This window comes from Charadrius vociferus, unplaced genomic scaffold (genome assembly GCF_000708025.1).
Source record: "Charadrius vociferus isolate BGI_N301 unplaced genomic scaffold, ASM70802v2 scaffold1040, whole genome shotgun sequence".
Lineage (NCBI taxonomy): Eukaryota > Metazoa > Chordata > Aves > Charadriiformes > Charadriidae > Charadrius > Charadrius vociferus.
The window spans coordinates 211,053-211,797 of NW_009646616.1; the positions used below are offsets into that span (position 1 = coordinate 211,053).

The window sequence follows — 745 nt, forward strand, 5'->3', positions numbered from 1 at the left end:
AACCACTTACGTTTGTGAGGAGGCACCAGCAAATCCAGAGTCTTCTGGGACAGATTGGGCCAAACCAGCGAGATCTCCTTTCTCAGCTCAGCATCACACTGGTGCTGTTTAACACCCCCTGCAGAAAGGGAGAGGAGAGAGAGAGGCGCATGATGAAGAGGGAAAATCGTTGTGCTGTCAGCGCGTAGCACTGTTTGCGCAGCAAGCACCGGAGAAGGCACTTCCCCACTCCCATTCCTTGCGAAGAGCAAGGCCGTGCCAGCTGCAGCAGATGTTGCAAAGGGAATCGGTGACCTCCTCCATGACAAAAGGGTGTGAGCTCAGCAGGACCATCATCGTTTCAACCTGCTAACCCTCCGCTCTTACTTGGGGCTTCAACTTAAGCTCTGACTTCTCCCCAACAGCAGGTGCCTGCTCATTTGGGGTGCTGGCCAGGGTCAGCGGGAGGCACCAGCATCTCCCAGGTGTGGTGCAAAGGACCCGACCTGCAGTGACGGACTATGAGCAGTGCCGTGATTGAGTATAAACCCCCTTCTTGCATCAAGAGTGTGGCCAGCAGGTGGAGGGAGGTCATCCTCCCCCTCTGCTCTGCCCCAGTGAGGCCACATCTGGAGCGCTGTGTCCAGTTCGGGGCTCCCCGGGTCAAGAAGGACAGGGAACTGCTGGAGAGGGTCCAGCAAAGGGCTGCGGAGATGCTGAGGGGACTGGAGCATCTCTCTGCTGAGGAAAGGCTGAGGGACGTGGG

General features: G+C 57.6%; 1 protein-coding gene across 1 annotated transcript in view; it reads right to left on the reverse strand.

Annotated features, from left to right (window-relative positions):
• Nucleotides 1-745, reverse strand: part of CACNA1B (calcium channel, voltage-dependent, N type, alpha 1B subunit) — a 424,961-nt gene that overhangs the window by 128,739 nt on the left and 295,477 nt on the right. The window contains 1 exon segment of the mRNA XM_009888006.1: nt 11-118. Coding sequence (XP_009886308.1) covers nt 11-118 — 108 coding nt within the window.